Source organism: Eptatretus burgeri, chromosome 2 (genome assembly GCF_056783735.1).
Source record: "Eptatretus burgeri isolate ZD-2024b chromosome 2, Ebu_testis_v1, whole genome shotgun sequence".
NCBI lineage: Eukaryota > Metazoa > Chordata > Myxini > Myxiniformes > Myxinidae > Eptatretus > Eptatretus burgeri.
Window position 1 is genome coordinate 105,377,714 of NC_140962.1, and position 13,069 is coordinate 105,390,782.

The 13,069-nt window shown below is 41.1% G+C and overlaps 1 protein-coding gene across 2 annotated transcripts in view; it reads left to right on the top strand.

Moving 5' to 3' along the window:
• LOC147032733 (interleukin-17 receptor A-like) overlaps window positions 1-6,752 on the top strand; it is a 47,512-nt gene extending 40,760 nt beyond the window's left edge. For both annotated transcript variants that reach the window (XM_085870590.1, XM_085870589.1), the window contains 2 exons: window positions 2,541-2,651; window positions 6,034-6,752. In XM_085870590.1, the coding sequence (XP_085726716.1) occupies window positions 2,541-2,651; window positions 6,034-6,737 (815 nt within the window). In that variant the 3' untranslated portion in view covers window positions 6,738-6,752. The remainder of the gene's footprint in view (window positions 1-2,540; window positions 2,652-6,033) is intronic.
• The last annotated feature ends 6,317 nt before the right edge of the window (window positions 6,753-13,069 follow it).

Here is a 13,069-nt window from a genome sequence, read left to right on the forward strand (position 1 = left end):
GTGGCACCTTGTCAAGTCCATCGCTGGTGGATGCTCCCCGTCCATCCCTACTGTCATTTCAAATGGCACCACAGTCGACTCCGCTCATGAGAAGGCTGAAGGCTGAATCCCTCAATTCCGTGTTTGCTTCGAAATCTTGTGTCCCTAACCCCTCCCTCTCTGTACCCACCCTTCCCAGTCAAAGCAAACTGCTCCTGAATTCTGCCTTTTGCACCTGAAAAGATGGAAAAGTTTATGGCAAGCCTCGACTCTGACTGATGCTGCACCTATCAAAGATTCAAAGGCATTCTTGACAAACAACAACACAAATGATTCGCTGATATTATACCTTGCTGAAAAAAACTCTGCAACTTGACACAACATTCATTGGTCACAGTAACACATCTTCATGTTCAAACCAATGTTGAAGACTCTCTTCCATAAACAAATGTCAGCACACAAATGGAAGCAGATACTTTGATGCTATTGCATGCAGCTGAATTATGTGCGAAGGGAAAGGCTGCTCACATCATGACTCAGGATACCGATGTCATTGTATTTGCTTCAAGGAGATTGCCCCAGCTTTCGCACTGAACAGCAATGATTTTTGGAACAGGACGATGATGGAGAGCAGTCTTGCTGAAACCAATTCTTCCCTTCCCCCACACCTCCTCAATCCCTCCTCCTTACTCACTCCCCCACTCCTACTCACTCCACCCTCCTTCCTCTCTCTCTCTCTCTCTCTCTCTCTCTCTCTCTCTCTCTCTCTCTCTCTCTCTCTCTCTCTCTCTCTCTCTCGCTCTCCCCCCCCACCCATTTCTCCCTCCTCCCTCTTTTTCTCCCCCCCCCCTTAGTATCCTCAACAGCGAAGCGACGTGTGGTATTTGTTAGGATATGCAATATATAAAGTTCATTCAAACCACTGACTCACTGACTGACTGACTGACTGACTGACTGACTGACTGATATTAAAGTTTGTTACCTTCCGGGTGACATAGAAAGCTGAAATTTTGTGTGCCGACAGACATCGAAGCTAACACACCAGGAAAAATCACAGAACTGTCAGAAAGCATCTGAAAATGAAAATATAAGTGAATGAGAATAAACAAATGAAAACAAATAAATAAAGGTGAGCAAGCCGAGACAATGGGGAAGCATGGTAATTTTGCGGGCCGACAGACATCAAAGCCGATACACCGGGAAAATCAGAGAAGCATTGGAAAGCATCCACAATTGAAAATATAAGTAAATTAAAAAATGTAAATGAAAATAAATAAATGAAAAAAATAAATGCAGGTGAGCGACCCCAAAATGGAGAAACATGGTTCATTATTGCTTTCAAAGTGTAAGCATACCCTGCTAGTATATATATATATATATATATATATATATATATATATATATATATATATATATATATATATATATATATATATATATATATATATATATATATATATATATATATATATATATATATATATATATAATCAGACGCACCCCCTGACTTATGGTAAGCATTTCCGCGGATTATTTCTCACACGGTAAAACCACATGATCCGCAAAGAACAACGGTCTGTCTGCCACCAAGACGATTGTTCCTGTTCATGCAAACCATTTAACCAGAAGGCTCGTGATGTGATCGGTAGGTAAATCAAAACATGTGGAGTGTGACGAGCACTCCCCCGATCCCCATTGAACATAGTCTGACACCGAAGCGTCACCTCCATCCTAGAGGCCTCGACCCGGTGTCTCTGTCAAATAGATATTTATCTGTATGCCATCCTGACGAGCCCAAAATAAATCCAAAATCTAGATAGGCGGCTCTGTTTGATGTTTCACTGATGTTGACCATGTAATTTTTGTCTGTTTGACAGAGTCGCCAAGCCGAGGCCTCTGGGTTAGAAGTGACGCTTTGGTGTAGGACTCTGTCCAATGGAGATCAGGGGAATGCTCATCACACTCCACATGTTTCAATGTATATATACATACATATATATATATATATATATATATATATATATATATATATACATTTAAAAAATGTAATGGAAACCAGTGTCCCAATGTTAAATGGATATGAATGAATTATTTCCCGAACAACTAATTCCAATGCCATCATTATTATAAAAAGAATGTTTGGAAGGAATTTCTCTATTAAATTACCGGACTTGATGGTGTAACTTTTAGAGGATCTTCTCTGAGTTTAGATGGTTGGTGGTTCAAACCTTGGCTAAATCATTCCAATGAATTTAAAAAAAATGGAATGTGCTGCTTCCTTGCTTGATGCTCAACATTAATGAGGATGGATGATCTTAATTTATCGCAATCATAATATAGGCTTTGATGGGCCGCTCAGGAGCTCTTCCTGTTTTGAAACTCCTTGCAAGAAAACTTGTATTATTGTTATTAATAACTCTTCAATATCAATTTCCAGGAAGTGACTTTAAATCACCGAGGTAGAGGTCTTTCACTGTCTGTACCTTTAACCCCCTTGACCTGTTAAATTGTTTGCATGAAGAAACATATTTGCATTGTATAATGATGTTTTGTTTTACCAGATACATCAAGCACATGGTCTCTCATGAAGTTGGCTGTTATAATCGTGCCACCTGCATTCCTACTCCTAATAATTATTGTGTGCGTCATCAGAATTAAACGTCGTCACAAAGGTAACATCTTTGTAAGAGGGCCTTACATACATTAATTTGCATCGGCTTTGCATTGTTTGTATTATGTAATGTTCTGTGAATATCTTGCGTATTTAAGTGGGTGAGTTTTTTTGTTTCAATAACGGCTTAGGCCACTTTATGTACAATTCGCATTGTGATATCTCGTTTATATGAATGCAATGTGAATTTTTAAAATACCAGAAACATGTAGGGAATGGCCAGCGAAGAGGAAGGGGGAGAGAGGAATGGGAGGGAGGAGGGGGTTGGGTACTTTAGGCTGGCACGCGATAGGCATAGAATGCCTTAAAGAGATCGGTTTTCCTCCAAATCGTTTTCAGTCTAATATTAAACAACAGTAGCAACTGTAAAAAAGGAAATCATACATTGGATGAAATTTACTGTATAGTTTGTGGTTGTAATAATTTTAACTTCCAGTATGTGTGCCCCATGAAACGCCACGATAAGCTATTTATACACTTTAACATGGATTTTGCCCAAGGTGGAAAACCCCCTTGGGGAGGGCGGATAAGGCCTTAGTCACATTTGCCACGGCGGCCGTGGGGTCTCCAAAATCTACGGCCATGAGCAATTATACGGTGGCCGCAGTATTTCCACGGTCACACAATGTAGCAGTCACATATTTTTTTATTTTTCAGGGAGCCGCACGGCGTATTTAGAAATTGTGGAGACCGAAAACGTGGGGTTGCCGTACGGTCTTTGATTTGATGTCGCACGGTGACCTTAAGGGAGCCCTAAGGCGAACGTGCGGCCAGACGGATGGTAACAAGTGGGTTCATTTTTTTTTTTTTACCAGTTTTTTTTTTTTGGCTTGTCGAATTGCTATGGTGAACGTAGAAATGAAAAAAGTTGTAACTCCGCGTTATAATTCCACGGCGACCCCTACGGCCTGTAAAAGATAGCCAAACGGCGTAGGGCCACCCTGAGGCCACCGCAGAAACTCTGCGGCCGCCGCACGTTTCTGTCAATTCAGAGGGCGTACGGCCGCCGTATCCTCGCCGTAGAGCAAATGTGACTTAGGCCTAAGTAAAGTCATGACAACCTCCATCATGTGACCCTTAATCCCAATGGCAAGTTTGTATGAGATTGGATAAGTATCGACCAAATGTATCATGGTCAGACAAACAGACACCAAATTGTAGATTTTAGAATGGTCATATAGTATTCCACTGAGATAGTATTGATGTTTCAGTTATGCCAGACTCACCCTACACCCCCTCCTCCCTCTCTGCCTAAACCAATTATTATTTTCTCAGTACTAACATGTGATAATGACACTGCAGTCCTTAACCATAGGCATGCTGAAATGTTTTTGAAAGTTGCAAATTTTTTTGCATCACTCCACCCAGGTTGTGAACCCGACTAAATCTGATTTTGTGTTTCCATGTTAATTTAACCAAATCTCTGGCAATTCGAGCTAGTCCCAATTATTTTGACTCCTGTCCCAAAGTGTGTTTTGGCAGGATAAGTGGAAATACACCTCAAAACTGACCACTCAAGTGAGAAATGAGCATATACATATATTTTGGTTTCTCTATGGGATGTGAAAGATCCCCTTCGCAAAGAGTAGGGGAGTTATCGCCGGCACCCTGAACAACTTACAAATTGCTGCCACCTTCTGTCAAACGTTAGACCTGGCCAGCCATTTTGCGAAATAATTGGACCAAAAACGTTCCCTGGCCAACTCCATCAGATGGGAATAATTGGGGGTCGTGAAAGTGGTGCAGTAGTACAAGTAGTTTTGGTAGTAGATGAACTAACATTTGAGATTATCAAATTGAGGTGTATACATACCAGCTTAATTTCACTTTCCTTTGCACAAATAAATGCTGTGAATCTTATAAATGACGACCAATATTGTGACATATTATGATACATTTTATAAACACGAGCGAAGAACCAATTCTTAAGAAGGGGATAACTCCCTCATAATTATTGACATGTTAATTCTCCCTGATTTGGTGTATTTTAGGATGACTTGTAATAGCCGATCTTGCGATACCAAAAATATTTACTTTAAGAGAATTGAGGTGCTCCCCCATCCTGTATCCCCATGACTACAAATTAATTTTACTGCCTAACCCCTCCCCTCCCCCTACATGCACCCATGCACACTACAAGTAAAACCACCAGCTTTCAAGTCATTCCATCCAACAGTTCAGGAGTGTATAAAAGTCAAACACAAGCAACCAGACACTTCTCAAATTATAGGATGTTATTTATGCAAGAACAGACCTTCAACGTCAAACAATGCATCCTTGTATTAATCTTACATATTTTAATTTATATCAGCTCACTCATGCAAAACAACAAAACAATTTCTTCATACGTTTTCCCCTTCGTTACATATATCCGACAAACCATAGAATGGAACTCAGTAGAGTGCATACCTCCACCAGACTGAATAGTACACGTTGTGTATCCCACTAATAGGCCAGATCTGCATCAGGACCTTAACTAAAATCTAATCAGCTTGTTCTTGTCAACTACTGAAATCATCCACCAAGTTTTATCATAATCCATCTATAACTTTTTTGAGATATCATGCTATATATCGTTTTTGGCCGTATCTCTCAACGGTGAAGAATCACTGAGAAATTATAGGATGTGGATCTTCACTATAATCTATTCAGTTCATCCTTGTCACATACACAAATCGTTCATCAAGTTTCCTCCAAATGCCTGCATAAGCTTGTGAGATATCGTGTTATATATTGTTTTTGGTCCTATCTTTCAACGCTGAAGAATCATTAAAAAAATTATAGGATCCAGATCTGGATCTTTACCAATCGATTCAATTCGTCCTTGTCACCTGTCCACCCAACCTGTCCACCAAGTTTCGGCCAAATCAGTCGATAACTTTTTAAGATGTCCTGCTCACAGACAAACAAACAAACAAACAAACAAACAAACAGACAGACAGACAGACGGGGAGGAAAACATAACCTCCGTCCACCTTCGGTGCTGCAAGTAATTAGGAATGTTTTTATGGAGGATTAAATTAGTGGGAATGATCTCCCACAGCACATTTCAATGTGTTTTAGCCCAATCTGTATACATTCATTTTCACATAACCGTATTCATCTCTGAAAGAATGCTCGCCTTCATCATTCGTTGGCATTGTGTCAGTCTGCAATCCTGAATTGTTGTACAAGTTAAACAATGGGTATCATCAAATGAAAACCGAAAGTTGTTTGTTAACCGGCATGACAAGAGCGGTGTGGCTGACATTTCAAGCATTATTCGCCATGTGTCAGAGCAAAAATCTTTTTAAAATGTGTCGAGCATGTAGCATCATTTTCTACTTCAGTTGCCCTTCAAATAAGATTGATGGACCTTCTGCCATATGTGTTTAACTTTTCAGGCAAAACCATTGGCAATCACTGTTGCAACTCCTCTGGAGATCGTCTCACTGACAGACACATTTCTCCAGACCTTCAGCTTCACTTATACCCACACCCTATTGTGCTGCTGGTGTACTCTCTTGATCACCACACTTATAAAGATGCAGTGCTGGCTCTCGCATCGCTCCTGCAGGCTCAAATTGAAGTTTCTGTATCACTGAACCTTTGGAGTAGTGCCGATGTGAGTCAACATGGCCTGACAGCATGGCTCCATGGACAATGGGAGGCAGTGATCACACAAGGTGGCCATGTCCTGGTGCTGTGCTCACATGCTGGATTCCTAAAATGGCAGGCCTTCATAGCTGGGAGACAACTCCCTCGCTACCCTGAAGAATCACACAGTGGAGATGTTTTTGGACTGGCCTTGCCTCTGCTCTGTAGTGCAGCCAAGGCAAACCCTGCCATGCCAGAATACTCGGTGGCCTATTTTGACGAGCTCGGCGATGGTGATTATTATGTTCCTCGCGTTTTGGCAGCCTGTCCTCACTATGAGTTACCACACGACCTACATGCTCTTTGTGAGAACTTCAGAAGAATGTTTAATTCTGGAAAAGACAAAGCTTTAACTGTCTCTTCCAAACAATCACTCCTGGCCTCCCTAGATGCTTGCAAACGCTGGCAGAAGGCCAATCCTAGCTGGTATGAAGCTTGTTCAATGATTTAATGAGCCACGTGGAAATCCTCGACGTTGGCTCGTGTCATACTATTTGGACTGATGAAAGAAAAGGAAAAAGGTCAAAAATCAAACTGTTTCCCTTTTGGTCTAACACATCTGTCGTGACTCATGAGTATCATTATTTTTCTGATGTTTTCGATAAACCAGCTTAAAAGTAGTCAAATGACAATTTTCCATTTGGCTGTGGTCCAAAACTCAGCAAAATTGCTTGTGAATAATGTTTTATTTCCAACATTAAAAGAGAGTTCATTTTGCATGGTTTCTATGCCAGTGTTCTAAAAAATAAACAATAGCATTCTTTCTCCCACTACCGACGACAAAAGTAATTGCATACTCTCTTGATGTTATTTTTGACCTTATTTTTCTGGAAGTGTTATGAAATGGCCCAATTGTACAAACTAGGGCCCAGGTTGGATGATCATTGATATGTTACCAACATGTGAGTGAACAGATGAGCCGAGCCAGATCAAGGCAAATGAAAAGGGGCAAAAAGGCAAATCAGTTTTTTGGGGATAGGAATTAAAGGCTCATGGAAGGGTGAGAACATAGAAGAGACCAAAACATGCAGAAAAACTAGAATGGCACTCGGTGGAGTGCATACTTCCGCCACGTAATGCCTGATCCACGAGAACATATTGGCCCAATACATTTTTGAAATATCATGCTACACAGTATGATATCGTTTTTGGCCCTATCTCTCAATAGCAGGGTAGAGGGATACAACAGAGGGATACTTGGAGGAAGAATGGGCATGGGGAAGAATGAGATCAAGAGGGGAGGTAAGAGGACACAGGGGACTAACAAACTGGATACAAGTTCAAACATGGCAGGAAGAGAAAGGGAAAACTATGGACGAAACATAAATGGAACAAAAAAAAACCCCAAAAAGGGTGGGAAAGAGGGGGAGGGGGGCAAAATAACCTGGAAAGGAAGGGTTGGTCTTGGGGAGGGTTAATGAGGGTATAAAAAAAAAGTCGTGAGAACGAATGATGTCTGGATAATCTTCAAAAAGATGCAAATAATCTACTTTCCTTTAAAATAATCAGTGAATATCACTGAACCTTCAGAGCAGCACCGATGAACGAAGCAACGTACCCTGTTTGTTCATTAATTAAATGTACAATTTAATTTCTTCTTTTACTACACCTTTTGTTTAAAAATAAAATTATCAAAAACCCACCTTTATTTCCTCCCTTCCCTAAGTTTTCCAAAGCTGCCCATCATCTTCAGTTATATTGTTTTTAAAGAAAAAAAAATGTATTTCCACATTTGTAATGTCATCTTTATCTTTGTGGACAGTATTTATCAGTTTAATAAAGGAATATTTGTGCATAAGTGTTTGATTCTCTGGAGATTGAATTCCCTAACATACTTAAATGAAAAGGTCATACAGAAACCTCGTATTCGATTTAATACTGGCAAGATTTATGCGAGTAAGGATCGTGGCCAAAGGCATATTTTGGGGAAAATATATCACTGTAACTTTTATATAATATGATTGCAGGTAAGAAAGCCGACTGAAAGGAAAGCTGAGATCAAATTTTAAACATTGAGAATTTATATATCTGACCATTATCAAATTTTCAACAAACATAACTTGAACAGATTTCACTGCAATTTCAGTGGAAGCAGCTATTTCTTGCCTTTTGTGGTCAGCATAGTGCCCACTGCTGGAACTGAATAATGTCGGTTTTAGTTGGATTTCATTCCACAGAGGAAAAATCCTGAAACTACACAGCTTAGAGGTGAGCATGTCACCGAATGAGCTATCTTAATCATTACTCTTTTTCTTTGCCAGGGATGTGAAAAGGGGAAATGGGTGGGGGAAGTGGGGGTCATTCCCCTTTCAGATCGGCTATATCAATGACCTTGCAGTCGCTCAGAAGCTGAATATTGTCACATTCTTCATTTAATGTTGCATTCGAGGTGAAACGTAGACAGTGTCAGGTGAGCACCTGTTTCCTGATTCAAAGAGGCCACAATAAAAGCAGAAATCAACTTCTCAAACATGGCAAAAAATGGTGGCCTGTAAGGACAAGTAACTGCGAGCCATGAACCTCTTGAGTTGTGCCCAGTGGTGGAGGTTTTTGGTGATTTGAAAGGAATCCCTTTGATAGCTCAGTTTGGAGAGTGGAGAGCAATAGAAGATCAATCCCTGAGGCATCCTTAAATTGCTTCTGCACATGTGGCTCAGAAAAAAACTTATAATGCAAGTATGGTGGGCCAAATGACCTCCTGTGCCAATTCCTTCTTCATCCTTGCAATACAAAGCCTCTTAGGGGTAGCCCAAGCAGCTGGAGCTATTAGGCAGTTGCCAGTATCTGGATCTCTCTCATGGATTATAAGTTGAGATGGTATGTTATGTAGAGCATTCTTAGTTGCTTTCAGGATAGAAAATGGTTTCTCATTTACCTGCCTGTCCTCAGAATTCTTCCCTCACCCCCAAGGGGCCACTGACATAATACTTCACAAAAAAGTGAGGGGTAGTGGAAGGCGGGTTATTGAGAATAATGTATTGCACAAAGGTAAGGAAGGGAGAGTAAAGGGAGACCAAAGGGAGAGTAGAAGTAATAAGATAGAAGAAAATAATAAGTTCCCTTACAGCAGGGGTTCCCAACCTGGGGTGCCCGCACCCCCTGGGGGTGCGAGATGGAATTTCAGGGGGTGCGACAAAGAGTGGCTTGTGTCCTTGAGTGACGAGTCACAAGGAACTCTTTCAAAATTAGGTTTCGTTTCTGTTGAAAAACCACTACTTCTTGCTTCATACCAAGTGGCATAGAGAGTGGCCAAATCCAAGAAGCCCCATACAATTGCAGAAGATCTCATCAAGCCATGTACACTGGAAATGGCAACAATTATCCTGGGCAAAGGAGCAAGAAAAAAATTTGAACAGGTGCCCCTATCAAATAATGTCATTCACAACCGAATCAGTGATTTGAGTGAAGATATTTTGGACCAAGTCATCTCAGATGTCAGAGCTAGTCCTTTTAAAATCTCTATTCAGTTGGATGAGTCAACTGACGTCTCCAGTTGTACTCAACTCATCATATTAGTGAGGTATGTCAATGATGGTGCTGTGAAGGAAGATTTGGTGTTTTGTAAAGATCTGCCAAAAAACACAACTGCAAAGGATGTGATGCAGCTGATGAAAGATTTCTTTGCCAAACATGATTCAGATATCAAAGTCATTGGTTCTGTGTGCACTGACGTGGCACCTGCAATTAAATGCTTGGAAATAAATCTGGATTTTCTGCATTGATGAAAAAGGAGATTCCAGACTTGCAAGTTACCCATTGTTTTCTTCATCGGCATGCTTTGGCATCAAAAACATTGCCTCCAAATTTGAAGAAAGTCCTTGATACTTGTGTGAAGATCATCAACTGGATCAGGGGGAGAGCTTTGAACCATCGCATCTTCAAATCATTTTGTGAGTATCTGGGTTGTTGTGAGCATTCAGTTTTTCTTTTCCACACAGAAGTCCGTTTGTTGTCACGAGGACAAGCTTTAACCCGCTTCTTTGAACTGCGGGAAGAAATCAAAGTTTTTCTGGAGGAGTGTGAATGTGATCTGGTTGGGGCATTGGAATCACAGAATTCGCCCAAATGCTGGCTTACTGAGCTGACATTTTCACTCGTATGAATGACCTGAGTATTTCTCTTCAGGGAAAAGGGATAAACATATTGAAGGCTTGTGAAAAGTTGAATTCCTTCAAAGAAAAGTTACATCTTTGGCATCGAAGGATGGAAAGAGGCAGTCTCTCAAACTTTCCTTCACTGGAAGAGATGGTTGATGATGCTGGATCCATAACTCTTACTGTGCGTGAAGAAATTATGGCTCATTTGGAAATGCTGTCAGAATCGTTTGATGGATATTTTGCTGCTGGAGACCTGAAGATTTCAGAAGAATGGATCATGAATCCATATTCCTATAATTTGGAGAAAATGTCAGATGATGAAGAGCTGAAGGAAGATCTTATTGATTTGTGGACAAATCAAACTCTTGAAATGCAATTTGAAAGCAAGACTTTGGAGGAGTTTTGGTGTGCAGCACAGGATATGTTCCCACGACTTGGTGGAAAAGCACTCCGTGTCCTCATTCCATTTGCAATAACATACTTGTGTGAATGTGGATTCAGTTTTCTTTTGTCAATCAAGACAAAATCTAGGAATCGCCTGAATCCACAGGCAGACCTACGGATCGCAGTCAGCAAGAAAGTTCCACGTTTTGACAAAATCGTGAATGAGAAGCAGGAGCAAAGAAGTCATTGAACTTTATGTTCACAATTGGGATTGATTTTACTGTTTACAATTTTTTCTGAATAAATTACAATCTAATTGCTCAATTTATACTTGCATTTTATGCACTGAGTTAAAAGCTTATTTTTAAAGTTCAATTTGTCACCCGCAGTATTGTATGTAGTTCAATTTGTGGTTCAAAAATTATAAATTAGACTTCTTCATCTTCAAATGTGATATTACATTTATTGGGGGTGCGAACATTAATCGAACATTTCCTAGGGGTGTGGGGCATAGAAAAGGTTGGGAACCACTGCCTTACAGGGAACTTCAATGCAGGAGGCCATGATGCCCATCAAACCTGCACAATGGTTGCCAACCTGTGGTTGTTTGTCCATGCTCTATCCTTTTTAAATACTGAGTATCAATCAAGGAAGCTCACGTACCATTTGTGTAAGTCTTTGGTAAGACTCCGCAAGGGTTCAAACCACTAACCTCTCAGAGTCAGGGTGCATGATCCAACCATTACACCACTGATTCTGGTTAAAGGGGAAGATACAGAGAGAAAGAAAAGACAAAATGGAGATTTAATAAAATACTTCCAAGTGACATGCGCAAGTCCAAAACTGTAACTACCTGCTAAATCTTCCTCTTTCTTATTAAACTTTTATTTGTTTTTATTCGTACATACTCATATTAGCTGTAAGTCTCATTTAGCTGATTTTATATTTTTGTGTTTTACAAATAAATCAGTCTTCTGTTTTGAAAACAATACATTTTGTGTTCACCCATGATGTCGAGGTATAGCAGGAAGTTGAAGGAAAGAAAAATCGAAAATATCTCTCTCTCTCTCTCTCTCTCTCTCTCTCTCTCTCTCTCTCTCTCTCTCTCTCTCTCTCTCTCTCTCTCTCTCTCTCTCTCTCTCTCTCTCTCTGTATCTCTCTGTATCTCTCTGTATCTCTCTCTCTCTCTCTCTGTATCTCTCTCTCTCTCTCTCTCTCTCTCTCTCTCTCTCTCTCTCTCTCTCTCTCTCTCTCTCTCTGTATCTCTCTCTCTGTATCTCTCTGTATCTCTCTCTCTCTCTCTCTCTCTCTCTCTGTATCTCTCTCTCTCTGTATCTCTCTCTCTCTCTCTCTCTCTCTCTCTCTCTCTCTCTCTCTCTCTCTCTCTCTCTCTCTCTCTCTCTCTCTCTCTCTCTCTCTCTCTCTCTCTCTCTCTCTCTCTCTCTCTCTCTCTCTCTCTCTCTCTCTCTCTCTCTCTCTCTCTCTCTCTCTCTCTCTCTCTCTCTCTCTCTCTCTCTCTCTCTCTCTCTCTCTCTCTCTCTCTCCCCCCCCCCCCCACCTGAACAAAATCGATATTCCCATTCTGCTCTCCCATTTTTAAAACAATTTTTGTGAAAATATTGTATGCCAAAACATTGTGCATCATTCAACTGTCATGGTAAGGCCAAGGTCACATTTGCCACGGCGGCCGTGGGGTCTCCAAAATCTACGGCCACTAGCAATTATACGGCGGCCGCAGTATTTCCATGGTCACACAATGTAGAAGTCACATGTTTTTATTTTTCGGGGAGCCGCACGGCGTATTTAGGCCTTAGTCACATTTGCCACGGCGGCCGTGGGGTCTCCAAAATCTGCGGCCACTAGCAATTATATGGCGGCCGCATTATTTCCATGGTCACACAATGGAGCAGTCACATATGTTTTTATTTTTTGGGGAGCCGCACGGCGTATTTATAAATTGTGGAGCCGAAAACGTGGGGGTGCCGTACGGTCTTTGATTTGATGTCGCACGGTGACCTAAGGGCGTTCCTGCGGCGGCCATATAATTTTCAAGGCAGACGCAAGGTGCCTGCAAGGCGACCGCAGGGGGGCCCTAAAGCGAATGTGCGGCCAGACGGACGGTAACGAATGGATTAATTTTTTTAATTTTTTTTTTTTTACCAGTTGTTTTGTTTCGGCTTGTCGAATTGCTACGGCGAGCGTAGAAATGAAAAAAGTTATAACTCCGCGTTATAATTCCACGGCGACCTTACGACCTGTAAAATATAGCCAAACGGCGTAGGGGCACTCTGCGGCCGCCGCA